The sequence below is a fragment of the Vigna unguiculata genome, chromosome 10, assembly GCF_037176805.1.
Source record: "Vigna unguiculata cultivar grain cowpea cultivar isolate G323 ecotype 2 chromosome 10, ASM3717680v1, whole genome shotgun sequence".
Taxonomy (NCBI): domain Eukaryota; kingdom Viridiplantae; phylum Streptophyta; class Magnoliopsida; order Fabales; family Fabaceae; genus Vigna; species Vigna unguiculata.
Genome location: NC_140801.1, coordinates 3,336,598 through 3,354,344, shown reverse-complemented (window position 1 = coordinate 3,354,344; position 17,747 = coordinate 3,336,598). Strand labels below are relative to the sequence as shown.

Genomic DNA, 17,747 nt, shown 5'->3' with positions numbered 1-17,747 from the left:
TTATTTAATAGTCTCAAATCAAATTAAAAAATATTTTTCATACCGAATTTATCCGCAACTCTTTGAAATGTAAGACAAAATCATAAATCAAATTCAAACTCTTAAACATATGCTGATAGGTTGGAATAGAAAATACTATAAATCATATAAAAGTCTCTTTTTTAATGTGTTATTTAATTTAATATCTTATTATACATAAATTTATTTATTTTTAAGTGGTGGATGATTTTAAATTTTATAAAAATAGAGTGACAAATGTTGTGGTTGGTGATGCAACGTGGAGAGACGTAAGATATTGAAACATGAACACGTATTGGTCTTGGAAGTGATGAAAGATAAACAATGATGACGAACACCACTTGACTCTAAAATTGGTAATCTAATTAGAATAATACATCATCAACAATCATTTCTCACGTTAGCAACGAGAAAATTGACAATGAAGAAATTCAGAGTTATAAAAGTATTATTTTGATAATTAATACTTTAATTGTAAAATGACCAATTTTAGTTATCATATCCAACTTCAGCAATTTCGTTTTCTAGGGACTGTTAAATTGTTTAAAGTAAATGTAATTACTATGGTTACTTTATTTAATTTTCTTAAACTTTAAAACTTTGCTATATCTTGTAAATAGATTAAGTAAAAGGTAAGTTTAGAAGTTCGGATAGAAAAGTTGTGTTCCTATGTTATTATCAAAATACAATTTTAAATATTTTTATGATAGTAGAAGAATAAAGTATTTTGAAAATTAGTTGAATAAACTACATTTATTCAATGAAATTTACACAAAAATATATAAATTTTTTGTTGAAGACAAAAATATATAAATTTCATGATCTCTTTCTTCGTGAGTAACAATTTTCTAAGATTATGTGTTAGATTCATGATAGTATATAGTTGATGGTGAATATTGAGAGGGAATTAAGAATTTGAAGGGATAGAGTACATTAAAAGACATGAATGTTAGGTATTTCTAGCAGTAAAAATAGGCATGGTTTGACTAGCAAGGTTGAAGAGTCTATAATAAAAGTTTGGTCATACAAAAAATTTGTGACCTAAATTAAATTTAGTTTTTTTTTTTATTTTTTATCTAGGCTCGTTTATAAAATAATAATTATATTTATTAGAAATAAAATCTTACTTTCTCTCAAAATCAATACATGTATTATAATTCATACTTATCTCTCTCTCTCTATATATATAATCTTTCTATTTAATTAAAATTAATTTCATTAATATGAATTAAATTTTAAAAATACACATTTTATTTTGTTTTAAATTTTTAAAGTGGACAAATGGACTCACTAATCCGATACACAGTTAGCCATTTCTTCGTGTACCTTCATAATTTCTTCTTTCACCTCCATAACCAAAATGAAAGATCAATTTACAACTATCTTATTCTAATCTTTTTCCTCCAGGTCTCCTCTTTCTCTCTTTTCTTCTCTTCTTTTCTCCATCTTTTATCCTCCATCCAATTTTTAAAGTTACACAGAAAGGGAAAGAAAATACTTGAAAGTTTTATGAGAAAGATGAAAAAAATATGAATATACACGTTCATTAGACACACAACCCTATACAGTCTGATAGGAATGACAACGCGTCGGGTCGGACACGGATAGTGCTTATTCATAACCCGATCTGCGACAAAAAAATTTATCCACTACGCGTTCGTGTGAGTATCTGTTTAAAAAGTATCTGCAAGTATTTTAAAATCCGTGGATACCCGCAAACATTAAAAAAAAATATTTTATAAATATTTAAAATTAAAATTAAATAAAATTAAAAAAATGTATAATAAAATATAAATTATATTAAATTTAAATTAAATTTAAATTTAGTTTAATCTAATAAAATATAAATTAAAATTTAATTTTTATTAAATTTAACTTAACAAAACATAATTTTATTTTTAATTTTATATTTTTACGGATAACGGGTACCCGCGGATACAGATAGTATGATACTCGCACCGACTCGTTTATAAGCGGATATTAAAACACTCGCTACCTGCGAGTAACAAATATCTGCAAGTACCAACTATCTATCACAAATTTTATCCATAGATACCCACAGACACAAATATTTTTGTCATCCTTACATTCTACCCTTCCATACACCACTTCCCTACTCCAAAATATAGCTTCCATCCTCCATTTTTTTTTCCTCACAAAAACATAAATTATGGATTCTACAATCTGCACTACAAAATAAAAGAATTGTATCAGATATTGTATAATTTATAATATATTTTTTATTTTTGTGATTCAAATTATATAATTCAAAATATAAAATTGTATAACTTATAATGTAAAAATTAAAAACATATTCTTGATTATATAATTCAAAATGTAAAATAAAATTTTGAATGAGACAAGATGAATGTATAAAATTTTTGGTGGTGCAAATACATAAAATATATTAAAATTAATAAATATATATATATATATATATATATATATATATATATATATTAATTTTACATATATAGAAAAAAGTTCAGGAGACAAGGCTCCTATAACTGCTCTATGCTCCACAGCCGGCTCCCTCTTCCATTTGTTTTTTCTCACAAAACATATATTTTGGATCCTACACTCTCGAATACGAAATATAAAATATATTACATATCGTATAATTTAGAATACATTTTTTATTTTTGTGTTCCAAATGATATTATATAATTCAGAACATAAAATTTTATATATTAGATCGTACAATATGGAATATAAAAATTAAAAGCACATTTTAAATTGTATAATTTCAAATGTAAGATAAAAAATGTATTCCGAATTATATAATTCAAAATGTAAAATTTGTATATCGAATTTTAGATTGTGCTTTTCGTTTTACGTTCCAGATTGTATGTTCCAAAATTTCAAATTGTATATTCCAAAATATTTTCAGATTTTGTATTTCTGATCTGAAAATGAAAAGAGAGTAAAATTGAAAATTTAAAATGTATGGAGATGCCGGAAGAAATTATGTTAGGTGCATGAATGTAAATAAAAAATTGCAATTTGTTTAGAAAATAAGTTGGATTGACCTTAAAGAATTTCTTTTTCTATCCCGTATATTCTTCCTATAATCCCATATTTTTTAAAATTTTAACTATACCCTTATTTTTAATTATAGTTTCAGATTGTATAGTCTGTAGATATTTTGGATTTCACAATCCGGTATTCCAAAATATTACTTTTACACATTTCAGAGTATAATCCAGAATGTAAATTTATATTCCAGATTATATAGTGTGTATTGCAAATTTATATTATAGATTATACAATTTATAATATAATCCGAAATGTAAAATACATTTTAAATTGTATAATTCACGATGCAACTGTAATTCATAATGTAAATTTGGAAGATAATTTGAAAATGATTGTACAATCTCTAATATAAAATTGTATTTCAGGTCGTACAATCTGTATTGTAATTTTGAAAACAATTCAGAATATAAATTACATTCTGGATTCTACATTTTGTAATACAAAACTACATTCTGGAGTGGAGTGTAGAATCTATGATGCAAATTATATATTAGATTTTACAATTAATAATGCAAATTACATTATGAATTGGACAAAGACTTTTATTGGTTTTCTGTTGCATGTCGAATTTGCTACCCCTTTTATATATCTAATATAACCCTCTCCATGATCGCCACAAGCATGTCATTAGTCGATGCTTTGTTGGTAAAAGAGTTATGGATTCAACGAGTTTGAGAAGCACGATGTCCATTGGAATCAAATTCTCCTCCTCACTTACAATAGTTTCTTTTGTGCTCACTTGGTATGATGGAGGAGTGTGGCAATAGAGTAATACGAAGAAGGCGTTGGGATGGATGAGGGCATTGGTTGGTTGATGGGTGCAATGCCTTGTGGAGGTGTAGGATTGAGTAGGAAGGAAGAAGAAGGGAATAAAATTGGCATTTTATGAAAGCTATGGAGGTGTAAGAAGAAAACATGGGGTGTAGGAATCAATTCCCTTGACGTTATACAAGTTTTGAGTGGTCCATTGGGTTGGATCAACATGTTTGGCAACTCTACGTGGGCTACTTCTCAATTCACCCCTATATGCTAGATGAAATGAAAATTTTACCTTCTTCTTATGCCCAACGACCCCACCTCTGCACCACTTCATCGGTAGCTAGGCCGTGTTGTTTTCACCATTGTTGAGGGGGAAGGAAAGAGGCTTTAATTGTGCGGTAGCCTGAAATGTGGGATTGATGGGTGGAGGTGTGGACGATGCGTTATGCGGTTTTGGTGGTGGAAAGGATAAGGAAGATGATGAAGAAAATAAAGGTAAGGATTTATGAAAGTGGTGATGAAGATGGAGGTAGGTTTACGAAGATGGTGGTGAAGATGGGAGTATGTGTTTGAAAGGAAAAGGAAAATGATGAGTGGGAGATGGTGAGGGTGGTGGAAGATGAAAAAGTATAGGGTGCATCGGGTGGAAGCTGTGGAAGGAATAAAAGGGAAGAGGAGATAAAGTAATAGAGATAAAAAAACTAAGCATTATATAGATTGACCTAAGCATGTGTTAAAGGAAAAACTAATTACTAACTAAAACAATTGTAAACATAATAGAATGACACATGCTAAAATAAAATCACCAAAAGCTAAACAAAATAACTAAGGCTAAATATTATGCACGCTAACATTCTCCCCTAAGCTGAAATGAATGTTGATCATTCCAAACTTGGAAACAAGATATCGAAACAGTCCCAGAGCAAGAGGTTTTGTGAGGAGATATGTAGTTTGGCCCTTAGAAGGAATAGGCATGAGGTGAATAAGTTTGGACTAAACTTTCTCGCATACCAAGTGACAATCCAATTCAATGTGTTTGGTTTTTTTATGAAAGACTGAATTTGTTGCTATGTAAAGAGCCGACTGACTATCACAATAAAGAACCACCGAATGTGTGAGAGAAATGCCAAAATCCTGGAGAATATAGACCAACCATTGAGCTTCATAACTTGCTTGAGCTAGAGCTCTATATTCGGCCTCAGAGATATCTACCTTTAATCACTTCAAAGAAGCTTCATAGGCTAGGATGGAAATGAAACATATTAGTTATAGAAGGAAGGAAGTTGAATTGACTACATTTTAGCATACTACTACAAAAAAAATTCATATTAACCTTTATAAGGATTCATGAATAAACATGCTAATGACTTCTCAAAACAATTCGACAAATTCAAACTGAACTCTTGTCTTGTTTTATGGCTTCGTATTGAGACTTGCATTTTCTATTGTAAGAACAATAAAAATTGTTGTCTAAGAGTCCCATGAGACAAGAATATCTAATGCAGAGTCTAAGCTTCTTAACATATGATGGTCTTACACTTCATCGTGATGAACATAATTAAAATAGAGATACCAGCTTACAAAAAAAAAATTAGAAATTATTTATTATAATTGAATTCATGACTTTATCTATTAAGACTAGATTATCTTAATTTAAATAGTTGAGATACAACTATTAGAACAAATTGTGTAAGGTCTTAGCGCCTAAATTTAACAAAGAGAGCCTTAATCATAGTTGCATGGTTGCATTGCAACTTTTCTCTTAATAATTGTATGTTCTGCAATCCCTTACTATTTTAAAATCTTATCAATTGCAACGGTGGCTATACATAAACTGGCACATAACATTGAAACATTCGATAATCCATTGATTGGTGTGACAGTTGTCTTCAATACTTTTGGGTTGAAAATATGAGAATTTTTATGCTTTACAGCTTTGCAATAGCATATGTAGGCAGATTTTTGAACCTTTTAGGAAGTTCCAATTCTTCCCATTCTTCATCATCAAGCTTAGAGAAGTAACGGTCGACATCGCTATCACTGAGAAGCTCCAATTTGGAAGGTTCCCACTGAAAAGGATATCATCAATATGATAACTAAAATACAACTTTTCAAGAAAATCAATTTACATGGAGGAATGTTCATGCTGGAATGGGAAACGGTTATACAAAATCAAAGATATGAGTAGCTACCCACCTTTGGGTTCTTGTCCTTATCTAAAAGTATAGCCCTACAACCCTGCAGTAAAACATAACAATAAGCAAGCCATGGAAGAAAAATAATCTAAAACAACCATGGATTATCAGATACCTCAAAGAAATCCTTGCTGTAGTGTCCTTTTAGAATATGACAAACAATTCTATATTCAAGAACAAGGCATGGACCAATACCTAGGAGCCGAATTTCTCTAATCTGAAAATGCCAATAGGAAAATATAGAAGTTGTTATAATTACAATATGATATTATGACTATGACTATGATTATGATGATGATGAGATGACAACAATGAAAAGCAAGTTCGGATATTATGGTGATATGTGTACTAATCTTATTACTTGGGCAACTAGTGAAGTTGTTAGTGTTTCCTTCAAACATTGTTCAATTGAGCCTGTCTTTCAATGTTTGAAAAAAATTTAAAAGGAAAGAAAAAATCCATTCAACTCCTATTGTGCTTTTTTGTTTATCCTTTCTCACTTTGTTTTTGCAAGGCCGAGTAGAAGAATTTGTACTTTTCAAACATGTAAATAAATTACAAAAGAAAAGGTGAAGATTTCCAAGCACTAACCAAGCCTGAAAAAGTCTTACTTCTATCTAGGGCTTGGATTAATCTCATGCAGGCTTGACTTTATACATTCCCTACTACCTATGTTTATTCCTGTCCTAGCTACAGACTGACAGTTGTTGCTACTCAAGAAAGTACAGATGAAATTTCTTTAGTCTAGTGCTATGGGTGTGAAATTAGGAGATTTGCTGTTGTTTAAATAAGGACGGGTATGGGCCTTGACAAATTGGTTTCTAAGAACATTCTTGTTATAAATAGCTCTGAAAGTAATAGCCCACCAACAGAAGTAGGATTAGGGGCTCCAAATGTAAGGCACAGAAGTAATGCTAGCATGACTTTGTCCCATATTGAGAAGCTTCCAAGGATTGAATGACTCAACAAGTAATGATTGTTAGAATTCTGTTATGCACTATTGGTGGGTTCTGTTAGATAGTTTTTCAGTTAGATTGCCTTTATATTCCCTTCTACTGTTCGTACGAAAAACATATTATATTGTCTCCTATATTTCTTATTAATTGTTCTAGAAAGTAAATGGTTAATCTGTTTTCCTTCTCTTTCCAATAGGATAAGGTTGTCCAGAGAATCCAGCCTGATTTCAAAAGGTGATATTGTGCAATGCCTAGCTCAAAATCAGTCCATATTCATATATATATGTCTATTCCTTTATAGATTTCTTCACATCGCCTTGTAAAGATGTCGGAGGTTCCCTTGGTCCTTGCACCAACTTTTGTCTATTAGCTACTAGTTTTGGTAGAAATGAAGGAGCCAGAATAGTGATATCCTCAATATATGTTAACACTTTGGTGATTTGATTGAAACTAATTTGGATGAGCAACTTGGGATATGAAGTTGAACTAAGTTAAAAACAATATCTTTTATGGGCGAAAAACACTTTCTCTCCCTTTTTCGAAGTATTATTATCCCTTAACTCGTTGCTATTATCTCCTCTTTATCTTTATGAATTCATTCCTTTATATATTAAAGAAAAAGCACTACAAATATACTTGGAAGTTTGGAACAATTGAACATATAGAAGAGAAATTAAATTTAGAATGTACATGAAACATAACTTATAATTCCTTCAGGACACATACCAATCTAAGAAAGATTTTAAGGCTTGTTGGAGATGCTTTCTTCAAGGTTTGAACAGTTTCAGAAATCCAATGATCAGCCTTACCGGTAGCTTCTATCTCCTAAAACAGCAAGACAAAATTCAGGTAGCTAAAAGAAAAAATATCATCCTTCATTATGCTGAAGAACATTAATCAGATACTTTCAAAGGCATAACTCACAACTTACCAGAGAAGATATTATTCCCTCGACTGATTTTCTTGAGAAGCACTTGTTGATCACATCCATCCTGCAATGAGCCACCACAAGAAGATATAAATGAGAAATGTACAAGACTAAGATGGTGTGTTATGTTTCAATTATTGAGAAAAAATACAATAACAGAAATCTATAATGAAAAGTAGAGGAAGAGAATTTAGGTTCCTCAAATGTTCTGAAACTAAACCAAATTACTTGACAGATACAAGTGAAGTGAGCGGCTTCCTTGTGAGGTGGTAGAACTGTTACCAGTTGGTTATAATAGGATATCCAGTGAAAGTTGTGACTGTCACAACTAACACAAACAGATCAGACGCTTGACCAGGGCATAGCTGAGAGAGGCAACACGTGGCAGCAATGTAACAGGATTCAGTTGAGCGGAGAGGTTGTTACAGGGGAAATAAATTATTATAAGGAGGGTAACAAAAAGACAATTTGGGTAGTGATTAGGCTTGAGACCCCCCAGCTATGAAAGTTATCATCGCTAGTATGTGCATCTTTCTTTGGGTGTCATTTTTCTCCCGTTGTGCTTTTTTTAGTAGTTTGTTTATTTCTGAACTGTTTGATTCATAAGCCATGAGAAATAAACCTTTTTGAGGTTGTGCAGTATGCACTTGACTAATTGATTGACTTTGTAATTAGCAAGGACAAAAAAAATCAACAAGAACTACATTTGGGGTCGCTAGCAATGGGTTAGCAGTGTGGATTTGGGTAGGTTGTAGGAGGTCATAGGTTTAAAGTTCAAACCTCTAGTCATCAAGGTAGGGGGAAAAATTGAACCATAAGAATGAAATTCAATTAAAATGACCAATTCATTCTATCATGAACAAACCACACTCCATTATGTAGAGAGTAGGGATGTAGAGACTAACCAAAATACAATTCGAAGAATAATTGGCCACACTCATGCACATGCACGTGCACATGAATACATCCATACATACATAATTCGTACATACATATACACACTTTCCCAGGTATGTGTACATAAAAGCACAAAGACTCGTCTACGAATTTTGGGCATAGGATAAGAAGACCGCTAGAGGGCCAGGTAAGAAGAGTCAATTGGGTGCATTATAGCTCAATGATTAGCGGTTGACTAAGAAAAACAGTTGATGAGATCATGAGGGACAATCTAGAATTAAACCTAAAGATTTTGTTGATGTGACTGACTGCTCCTAGTGAGAATTGATTTTGGTTGCTGCCACTGTTGTTGTGAATGATAAATTATCCATCTATCTATCGTCCAAAGGCTTTGATTGTTTATCTATTTTTGTGTATATAATACATTGTATTTATTTATACGCATACCAACCTGTGATAAACGCTGTCGTCTTTTAGGAAAGGTTGCTCTGAGTATTTATCGATAATAGCAGACACTGCATTTGGATCACTAGTTTGCACCTTGCATAATGCTTCTTCCAATAAAGACAATTTCTGCGTATTGAATGATTATAAGAGGGGGAGTTGAAATATAACATAATACAATAAGAAAGAACTATTATGCATTAAAAAATCGTAATAATGTTCCAAAAGAGAATCCACCACAACTGATTGAAATCCGAAGTTAAATTGAGACAAGGTTTGTGTAATCTTTAAAAAAAAATCTCCTAGTACCTAACTAGGATAAGTTTGAGATTATAATATGGTTTTTAGTGTAATTTTAAAGTAAGTGAGTAAATGGCTTTAAAGAGAAGACAGGAGCAATACCCCCAAAAACAATTGACTCAAATTGAAAGAAATTTGATTCTCAACTACTAACGCTTAATCTGTTAAGAGATCAAACAACAGCTCATAAAGTTAAGGTCATTACTTCAACTGCCACCTTACTCAGCTGGTGCATTCACTTCCTAAATCAGAGGGTAATAAAGTTTGACACCAAATCCGAAAAGCATCTCCAACTTCCTAATATTTATCCATAGATATTTTACGACATACTTTCAATCCCCAGATTAGATTTTAATAGGAAAAAAAAAAATCTCCAGGTCAGATTACATTTGGTTGACCATTTTTATTTCAAAACTGCAGTAAATTTTTCAGTGATTTGAGTAAACAAATTTTACGACTAAGTTTAGGCAAAGTAATTACAGAAGAACTACTTGCCAGAAAGAGCCCACAATTACAGTGGCAGGTAGCATACCGATGAAGGAACAAAATGTGTTGCAAGACCACAAACAAGCATTTCTGCACCATTCAACCTAGCACCTGTAAGACCAACATATTCTCCTGCAATTTGTTTTCCAATAGAAATGAGAAAATAGGGGGAAAGGTTCGTTTGAGAATGCTTAGAAAAGGTAAAAATAGTAAGTGTTCAAACAAAAATAGTATCACAAGCATTCTTCCAAATTGCTTTTCATTTCAAAATTTGAGTTCACATAACTTCTTTTAACTTTTTTCAAAAGAAATGGTGAAAAACATTATAAATCGTTGATACAAATGCAGATCGGTGATAGCCAAAATATATTAAAACGTTCAATTGTAAATTGAAGGATTATGATGCCTATGGTAACATGCCAAAAGAATGCAGGACTCACAAATGGTGAGAACAATTAAAATATGGAGAAATTATGTAAACTTAATATAAAGGATACCAATTTGGACTAAATATATTTGTAGAAATTTCTAAGATAAAGCATGCATACCAAAAAAGCCAGGCAGCCTTGACAAGAAATATGGTGCACCTACATCAGGAAATAAACCCAAAGCTGTTTCTGGCATTGCAAATACCTGAAAACACTAGAACATATAGGTGACGAAGTACAAACAGAAAATTTAGGTCAACTAATACTTGGATGCTTAGATGTAATCAGAAAGGTGTACACCGAATCTTCCTTTGCTATCACCATTTTTTGTTTTGCATAGAAAACAAATTCCTTGGTAAAAAGAAGATAAGTCTAAAACTAACAAGAAGAAAAATATCTCCATTAGGTGCCCAAGGGTATTGCACAATCATACAATTATTTGACACCTGCGGTTACAGAGAAATGTGAGGTATAAATAGGTCACATGATGAAAATATCTTTCGCTCTCTATAGTTATTAAGAAAAGTTGACTAGTTAGGCTTTGTAAATAACATAAGTGGGCCTAGAGATAGGGGAACAAGGCATTTAGCCTATCAGGAATTGTTGGATAGGCAAAAGAAGGGATTGTGTTTTATATGTGGTGGACCGTACAGTCCCATGCACCAATGCCCGTGAAACAATTATGGGTCATAGAAGAGGCTACATTGGAAGATGAAGTTTCAATTAGGAGTCAATATCTAGGACAGAGTCTTGAAAACAAGACAATTCTTCAAGAGGAAGTTATTAATGAGACCCAAAGAATGAGTGGGCTTCCTCAATCAATAGCCCACGAAGGTACCAAGACACAATGGGGAAAAATATACGTAAGAACGAAGAACCAAAGAGCTGAGGTGGTAGGCAATTAGAGGAGAGAGAAATTGTGGAGGTGGAAAGAGAGACTCTATTTGTATTCGGTTTTGCTGAGAATTGGGGGAAGACTGGATTTTTGATTGAGAGAGGAGAGGAACCGTTTGTGTTGCTCTAGAGAGGAGTGTAGCTTTGGGTTGGATTTGTTATCCTTCTATTTCCTGTTTTTGTTAACAGAACAATTCCTACATCAGTGTTCTTTTCATTCTTTTCTTTTTCTTCTAAGCTTTTAAGGTGTGGGTCTGTATCACTTTGTGTGGCGTAATCTATTCACTTGAAGAAGAAAAAATAAAAATAACACTGCAGCAAGGAGTAGCACTGACTGCAGAGGCTGAATACAAAGCAATGACGCAAGGGGTGTGGGAGATAATGTGGCTAAACAAGATTGTTCAAGAACTGCATTGACCTATGAATCTACAAATTGAACTAAAATTACAATAAAGTTGCAATTACATATAGCACAAAATTCCGTACAGCATGCCAAACTAAGCATGTGAAGATTGATAGGAAATTTATAAAGGAAAAGGTTGTTGAAGTAATTTAATGGTAGCTTCGGTCTAAATTTGAATTTATTGTAAGGAAGTTGGATGTGGTGGATATTTTTGTACCAACTTTGGATGTATAGAAGTTGTTAGATATATTATAAAACAATTTAATTCTAGAACGCTTAGGGTAGATATGATATGATCAGCTTTTTTACTGATCTTATCCTTTTTTGTTTCATTTTTCCTGACTTACCTATATCTATATTTTTAATTTGAATTGTATTTAGATTGGTTAGAAAATCTATGATCAAACTCTTCCCATAAATCTCAATCTTTTAAAGTTGAATGATTATGAAATAAAATTTTCTATCTTCCTTGAAACTACATTTACATAGCAAAGCTCTCAACAAAAGAGTACCGTATTCTCTGTAACAACACGAAATCTTCCATGTACAGAAGCACCAGCACCACCTCCCATGACAATTCCATTAAGAATGGAAACCTTCAAATGTTTGCAAACAAAGGTAAGAAAAAAATGTATGTATATCAGTCATAGCGCAAAAAGAAAAAGTATATGGTAAATAAGAAGAGTTACCTGGGGCTTACTATATGTTGCCATCAAGTAATTCATTGTATATTCAGTATGAAAAAATTTTGCACCACTCTTCCAGTCACCTATTTTCATAGAAAATAAAAATTAATAATTTCGCATTAAAATTAATTACAATATTTGAAAATTCATTCAAAGTTATTGAATTTTTATACTAGGTAGACATGTTGATATGAATGAAGAATTTCAAATCAGCACAATATTCCACATCAATATAGCCATCCTCTCATATAAAGATTGTAGAAATTGTCACAATACAATGTACCACCAGTTTTGTTTTTTTTTTTTTTTTTAATTTTATACATTCATGCAAGGTATGAAGCCTTCACATCACATGTAAACAATGTACCACGAGGTTACCACAAGGAGAGGCAAATATATTTATTAAGGGAACAACCGGAACACCACCAATTTTACATTAAAGAATGTTATCCTTTTGTATTTGAGTTACCTGTGTGTGTGTGTGTGTGTGTATATATATATATATATATATATATATATATATATATATATATATATATATATATATTAGAGAATGTTAGATGTAATTAAATAAATACATGGGCCTTGGCCTATCCCTTTGTATCTTTTTGTATTTGAGACACGTATTTGTTTGTATATACATGTGTTTGTATATATGTTTGAGACACACACAAATTATTGTTTGACTCCTCAGCATATACCTCTGAACCAAAACAACTTAATTCTAGAACAATTAGTCAAAGCTACTCAGAGCTTATCGTAGCAAGTTTGTTGGGCCTATCATGTCATCAGCTATTGGATTCCCCTCTAGTCCCACACTCAAGATGTCTATTCCTCAACTTAAGGGGGGTATTGGAGATCCTACATCAACTAGAGATAAGACCAAATTATAATATATATGTGAGTTCAAACCTCACCTTATTAAGCCAATTTTGCAAGGTTGAATTAGGCTTAAATTTCAATTTCACAATATGGAAACAATAGGAATCATTTGTGTTTTCACCCAACATCTTAAGTTTCTGAAATGGCTCATGATAAGTGACAAGGAATCAGTTTGTCAAAATTGTTTGCATTGGTTTAATTGATGAACCATGTTGAAAGGGTTATTGACAAAACAGGTAAAAAAGGATGGTATTGATATAGAACCATGTTGAGAAATTAGAAACTGAGAAGGAATATAATGAATTTCATGTATTTTCTACACAAGAGTGTTCTTACTTATAAAGAAGAGAAGATACAATAATAAGGAACAAAATCAATATCTAATCTAATAATGGGAAACATAAACAAATCAAGTCTCTAACAAACCAAAATGCATCAGGCTCAACGTGATTCAAAAAGGCTTGAAGCAAAAAAAAAAATGAATATTATTGATGACAGCCATGGACGTTTAATACTTCTCTGCCTGCAGTAAATAATAATCTTAATTCCTAATAACTGAGTAATCTACAACAAGCAAAACATTTACATGGGACTAATAACAGCTCATAATTGGTAAAATAAAATTTATAAAACTAAAATAAGATCAATGTAACATGAAATGATATAGTAAAAGCCTAGGACAAAATACTGTATACAATATATATTATTTTTAAGTTATGTGATCCATTAAGAAACCAAAATAAAACATACCTTTACTTCCTTCACGAGCAACAGCTGCCACATCACCACCAGCACAAAAAGACCTTCCATTTCCCTGATATAGGTAGAGCCTCAAGACAAGCCAAAGTCAGAAAAACAAGATTTTCTATTTGAAAATAAGAAAATTTTTTCTCAACAAATTATATTTTTGTTCCACCCATGGCTTGTCTTTCTAATTGTTAAAGTAAGAATACATGAATTGTTTGAGCAATAGAAGTTTGTCACTAACCAATGAGTATGTAATATAGAAAGATACTTGCATCCTCTCTTATATTTTAAAAACAAAGATTCATAAAAAAGATAAAACTGTAATAGTTAGAAAAATGGAAGCCCTGAAAAAGTATTATCATTAAGGAACTACTGGCCACACCAAATTCATACAAAGTAGCTGTTTTTATTATTTCTTGGTTCACTTATCATAACTTCCCAACAAAATACTACAGATTTTCACCAAAAAATAGGCAGTCTAGGCAGAAAATTTTCAAATAAGGCCCTCTGGACTATGGAAAATGCAATAGTGCACCCTCTCTTGTTCAAACTTTTCAATGATCAAACTCTAGATTACATGACAATGGAGGAGTGTAACTGTAATGAAGGTGGAGTAGTCGCTAAGTATTGACAGCAATCCTTTTGACAGCTATGCACAACTGTAATGAAGGTGTGGTAGTACACTTACCTGTTATCTATTTATTTTTTTCATAATCACCTTTTTTCACTTTATTTAAATTGTGTCTGTCTAATTATTACAATATAAATGTTTATAGAGACAAGTTTTAAAGTTATCTTTCATGGAAATACATGTGTTTAATGCAGATAAATTAATATTGACATGATGAAACAAATCCATGTTGGTTGTTAAGCATTTTGTGATGTATCCTTGGTTCCTTGGAAGTTAAGAAACAAGTGGGAAAATTGTCTGAAGATCATAAAGCATATGTATTTTAGGGTTTCCCCATACATTTTTAGAGAGTGAAATAGTTGAGCTGATAAACTTGGTGTACATGGTATTACTCTTTAGGATTTAGTTTGGTGGGTTGATTTCCCGTCTTTTGTTACACGACACTCTTTTAGAGAAAGTTTTGGTCTGTCAAACTGTAGAACTTTTAAGTTTTAGTGGGTTTGAGTTAGTCCTCACTCTCTTTTGTTTCTTTAATGATATTTTGGTGTGCTAGGGTGCCAAATTGGTTGGTATCACCTACTTTTATCTTCTTCTTTTTTTTAAAAAAAAAGTAACTACAAAATTTAGAATATTTTAAGAATCACATTAAATTATTTTTAGGCTCTAAACAATATTTGAGGACCAAAGGACAAGTTAACTTTTTCAGAGACTGATATTCTTCAGTCAAACCTCTCAATCCAATTCCAATAGCAGCTTGTTTTGTTCCTTTTCCATAGAGTAAAATAAAAATCTACTGAATTTGCTCACTAAAAGGAGATTACCTTCACGACAACCAATTTAATATCAGAATTTTCCTCATCCTCAGTAAAAACTTCAAGCAGACGTGAAACCTACAACAATTAACAAGTAGACAAAAAATATTGCAAATAGAAGTAAGAAAATAGGAAACCGGAATTGTACTCTTTTACTCATTAAAACACATTAATACTTATTTTTTTATTTAACCCTTTTTCTCATTTTTCCTCAGTTCCCTAATGTATGGTATCGGAGGCATAAATATCTTTTATGTTGAGTTGAGACAACCTAATGTATATGGCAGCAGCAAATAAACAATCAGAAAAGACATAGGCAGTGCAAGAAATAATCAATAATATTTAAAGAAAAATATCAATTCTCATTTCAACAAACAGCTTTAGGCGTTTTATATTGAAAATTCCTAATCAGTGAAACCATATTATCGAATTCCTTTAGACTCTCCAGATGCTCTAAATGAGCAACTTACTTTAGAGGGTAAAAAAGTAATCCCAGTCATTGATAAGAAAATCAACAATCAATTTGATGTTCATGTACATAACAAATCACGAATTTGTTGAAAAAAGACCCCTTTATTTGATTCTGCTTTCATCAACAACTGAGATTACTTAGTCTGCCCTTTCCCACTTCAGACGAGCAAATCCACTCAACAGTAATTGCTCCAACGCAAAAAACAATTCATCAAATAAAACGACGCATAGAAATTTAACGTACCATATAAAAAGAGAGGGCATTCAACTGCTTAGGCCTGTTTAGGGTCAGAACTCTCGCATGTGATTTACGCTCCACCAGAACCTGCCAAACAAAACCAAAAATAGTTAAAATAAATTTAAAAAAGAATTGAAAACTACCATTTTTACTAACATATCAAACTACAACAATAACAAGGACAGAGCGATGATACGGTTAATTTAGGTGTTTTTGGTGCTTAGTTGAAACAATTTCACTTCATTAATCGTTGCTTATCTTCAATTCAAATGAAATTCACAAAATATTCAGAACAAAAAGAAGTGTTTTTTCTGATGCACGAAAATGAAGTGAAGTTTATGCGAAACTTGTGAATTAACACACACGATAGAGAATAGAGAGAGACCTGTTGGCGATCGCTTTCGGAGAAGGAAGCCATAATGGCAGCGAAGGGAAGGTTGCTTCTGGAGCTTTTCCTGTGCTCCGGTGGAAGAACGAGAGAGAACCCAAAATGTGGTGGTTGGTGCCTTTTGTAACTGAACCATTTCAGCACGTGCCAGGCACGGACGGGACTTTTAATATTTTTATTTATCTCCTATAAAAATATACATAAAAAAAAAACACAAACAAAGAACCAATCATACAATAACATTGCACAATAGTTTTATATCTCCTTAACTTTTGCTAGCCATATAGAATTATGTAACATCTCAGAGTAACTATACATAAAAGGTATATATGCAAAGGTTTTCGAAAAGAAAATATATATCCAAAATATAAAGCAAAATATAACATTTCTAAGGTTTTATAAGATTTTATACATCATGTGAGACATATATGATTTGTTAATTAAATAGGGAAATAAATAAATTAACTAATAATAAATGACAAATTAGTTATTAGATTAATGAGAAATAATTTCTAAATGATGATTATTTTTCTATGAGTCTGGCATAATAATAGATTGTATAATCTATATAATATATAAAATATATTTCTTTTTTCGTATTTACATTTTAAAATATCAATTTTACCTTTTAAAATATAATTATAATTATACAATCACCACCAGTAATTTTGAACATATATCCTTTGAACTCCTACGAGTAGCAGAATTTTATAGTAGAACATATCAGGTGGTAGATACAACAGAAGGCCTAAACTTTCCCACAGTAGGTATATTGATTGTACTGCTAATGCACTTGTATTAACACAATCCTCATTATTTCTCTGTTACCTTCATTGTGTTGTCTCTTCCTGAGAGTGAGCGAGCGAAGGAAAGAACGACCGATGCCTCTGCTCAGAGCTTCAACACTGAAGAGCGCGCACGAAATGAACTACGGTTTTACCCTGCTTTGTGGGGATTATGGGCCCGGAAATGGGCTAAAAAGCCCAAACAACATTTTTCACTTTCTTTTAAGTATTATTAAGATTTTAATTTTAACTTAAAAAAGTTTTAGATTATCAATATAATATTTAATTTGAATACCCAATCACTTATTTTCACATATTGGATGATTTCTGACATTTATTTTATTAAAGTTGAATGTGAATATT

At 31.7% G+C, this 17,747-nt stretch overlaps 1 protein-coding gene across 1 annotated transcript; it reads right to left on the bottom strand.

Moving 5' to 3' along the window:
- Positions 1–5,390: 5,390 nt before the first annotated feature.
- On the bottom strand, positions 5,391–16,752 carry LOC114166818 (3-hydroxyisobutyryl-CoA hydrolase 1-like). Its single transcript, XM_028051657.2, has 14 exons — positions 16,597–16,752; positions 16,218–16,298; positions 15,512–15,580; positions 14,063–14,126; positions 12,434–12,513; positions 12,257–12,340; positions 10,568–10,652; positions 10,066–10,151; positions 9,241–9,362; positions 7,896–7,956; positions 7,691–7,789; positions 6,124–6,225; positions 6,010–6,051; positions 5,391–5,882 (listed from the first exon to the last, which is right to left on the bottom strand). The coding sequence occupies exons 1-14, from the start codon at positions 16,627–16,629 to the stop codon at positions 5,742–5,744; spliced, it is 1,149 nt and encodes a 382-aa protein (XP_027907458.1). The 5' UTR covers positions 16,630–16,752; the 3' UTR covers positions 5,391–5,741.
- Between the last annotated feature and the right edge of the window lie 995 nt (positions 16,753–17,747).

What these genes read in the sequence shown, in the direction of transcription:
- LOC114166818 (XM_028051657.2), bottom strand. Translation starts at nt 16,629, where the DNA reads ATGGCTTCCTTCTCCGAAAGCGATCGCCAACAG. An exon ending in TGCTCGTGAAGGAAGTAAAG is followed by an intron (nt 12,514 to 14,062) that starts GTATGTTTTATT and finishes CTATGAAAATAG; the next exon opens with GTGACTGGAAGAGTGGTGCA. An exon ending in AGGGAATAATATCTTCTCTG is followed by an intron (nt 7,790 to 7,895) that starts GTAAGTTGTGAG and finishes TTGCTGTTTTAG; the next exon opens with GAGATAGAAGCTACCGGTAA.